The following is a 2,733-nucleotide window of genomic DNA, read 5'->3' as shown; positions in this document are numbered from 1 at the left end:
TATGAAATGCATTCCAAGATTTCTCAATGAACTTAAAACAGAACTATCATTTGACCCAGTAATCTCTTTACTGGGTATATATCCAAAAGAAAATAAATCATTCAACCAAAAAGATACAGGCACTTGTATGTCTAGTACAGCACAATTCATAATAGCAAAGACATGGAATCAACCTAGATGCCCATCAGTGGTGGACTGGATAAAGAAAATGTGGTACACATACACCATGCAATACTACACAGCCATGAAAAGAATAAAATCATGTCCTTCACGGTAACATGGATGCAGCTAGAGACCATTATCCTAAGCAAATTAACACAGGAACAGAAAACCAAATACAACATATTCTCACTTATAAGTAGGAGCTAAACATTGAGTACTCATGAACATAAAGTGGCAACAAGGGACACTGGGGACTACTAGAGGGGGGACAGAGGATGGCAAGGGTTGAAAACTAGCTATTGAGTACTATGCTTAGTACCTGGGTGAACTACTCACAATGAACAGAGGCTACTTGTTGTAATACCCCCAAATCTCAGCATCACACAATACACTCATGTAACAAACCTGCACATATAGGATACTCCCCGAATCTAAAATAAAAACTAAAATTATAAAAGAAAGAAATACATAACAAGTGCTAACTAACCTAAGTTCCTTTCCACCATGAAATCTTGCACAACTGACTGGAAGACACATAGTGCCAGGAGATGATCTCTCCCTGGTGATGCAATTCATACGACTGCCTATTGTCTCTGACCACAGGAAATGTAACATAGGATTCGCTACCATGTAATGCCTGTATGACTCCTTTCCCTCCCACATGAATCATTCCATGCTGGATTCTTATCAGCCAGTAATCAATCAGTTGCAGATTCAGAAATCTTACTCTATGTGACATTCAAAAAATGAAAATAATGGCAATGAACATTTTTAAATTTTGCTTCAAACCTGGAAATTGTTCATCAGTCCATACTGACATGGTTCATGTCGACATCTTGAGAAGTCATAGCCCAACCCACATGCTGCTGAACCATTGCAGTTCATCCCAGAAATGATGGTGTCATTCATGTTCCCGGTGGCATCTCGGACCACACAGGCCCCTGTGGAAACAACCGTGGCTTGTTATTTCTTTATAAGGTTCTGGTCCCCTAGAGTTTTCTTCTGAAAACATAGTTTACTTTGAGTCTGCAAAGGTCCATTTCTTAGCCTCTGTTCACTGTGGGTAGTTCTTGATAACTGGAGGCTCCCAGCTGCTGAGCCCTGGGGTTTCCCCTTTTCTGTAACAGGCTGCCATTTCAACTGCCTGTGTGACTTAGATTTGAGTGGTAAGAGACTTGGGAGTTGACACTCAGTCTTAATTTCTTATCTCTTAAAACTTGCATGGTAGCCCTTGGTACATAACACATACTCAATACATATGTCTGGCTTAGTACTAACGACTGGATGTTTTTCAAGTAGAAGGATTTATTTCCTCATCTGCAAGAGAGCCAAGGGGTGGCATTATGGAATTCTATTATAGCGATTAAGAGAACGCAGCCCCTCTTTTCAACTAATGATATTCCTTGCATAATTTATAAAACAGAGTTATAGTTCCACATTATATGCAGTTTTAATGGTTTAAACAGTAAAGGAAATGTTTTAGGATAAAATATTCAGATTTCCTAGGCAATGGTCAAATAATATTGATCTAGTATCTATCTTAGTTGATCTATTCCATTATTTTCATGCATTTGAGTGTATCTGTCATTTTCTACTATAGCATTCTATGATGAACATCTTCGTGCATAAACTTTTTCTTCTAGGATAGATTCTTAAAAATAGAATTATGGTCATTTAAAAGATTGCTGATATATATTTTAATCACTGGCTTTCCCTTATGATTTTTTCTAACTAATCTTTGCCGTGTTTTTGATAGGATTTTTGAAATATATGAATATATGTGTGAAGTATATATAAACTTTTCTGAACTACATGAAGGATAAATACTTTACAAACTAAATGCCAACCAATAAAACTGCTTTGATTTTCAAACTCTACCCAGGGTGGATTCTCATGCCTTGCTAATAATACCTTTAAGACAGGTCCCAGAGACAGGAATAAATGTGATTCTTAGCCATGGAATCCACATTCTTTGAATTTGGGAGACTTAAAAATCATAGACTCTTTTTTGTTTGTTTGTTTTTGTTTTTGAGACAGAGTCTCGCTGTGTTGCCCAGGCTGGAGTGCAGTGGCACGATCTTGGCTCACTGCAACCTCCGCCTCCTGGGTTCAAGCAATTCTCTGCCTCAGCCTCCCAAGTATCCGGGATTACAGGCGCCTGCCACCATGCCCGGCTAATTTTTGTATTTTAAGTAGAGACGGGGTTTCACCCTCTTGGCCAGGCTGGTCTTGAACTGACGTCATGATCCACCCTCCTCGGCCTCCCAAAGTGCTGGGATTACAGGTGTGAGCCACTGCACCCGGCCAATCATAGACTCTTTTATCTGAAAGAGCCATTTAAAATAATCAGTGAGGGATCCTTTTTATTGTAGTCCTGAGAGGTAGCCTGCCAGCTTCTACTTGAATGCTTGAAATTATGGATGTCAATTACCAAGTCAAACTATCCTTTCATATTTTACCTGTTTGCATTGTTCATTTATGTTGAACTGAACTCTTTGAATCATGTATTTTAACCTCTGCATAACAGATCTCTCAAAATTCCCATGAAGCCAGGCCATGAGTCGTTATTTG

At 38.9% G+C, this 2,733-nt stretch overlaps 1 protein-coding gene across 2 annotated transcripts in view; it reads right to left on the bottom strand.

Annotated features, from left to right (window-relative positions):
* The window catches only part of SLC12A1 (solute carrier family 12 (sodium/potassium/chloride transporter), member 1), a 118,713-nt gene that overhangs the window by 77,995 nt on the left and 37,985 nt on the right, over positions 1–2,733 (bottom strand). For both annotated transcript variants that reach the window (XM_011967289.1, XM_011967290.1), the window contains exon 11: positions 952–1,103. In XM_011967289.1, the coding sequence (XP_011822679.1) occupies positions 952–1,103 (152 nt within the window). The remainder of the gene's footprint in view (positions 1–951; positions 1,104–2,733) is intronic.

Source organism: Mandrillus leucophaeus, unplaced genomic scaffold (genome assembly GCF_000951045.1).
Source record: "Mandrillus leucophaeus isolate KB7577 unplaced genomic scaffold, Mleu.le_1.0 Scaffold798, whole genome shotgun sequence".
Classification (NCBI taxonomy): domain Eukaryota; kingdom Metazoa; phylum Chordata; class Mammalia; order Primates; family Cercopithecidae; genus Mandrillus; species Mandrillus leucophaeus.
The sequence above is the reverse complement of the archived record's forward strand: the minus strand, read 5'-3'. Positions and strand labels throughout refer to the sequence as shown.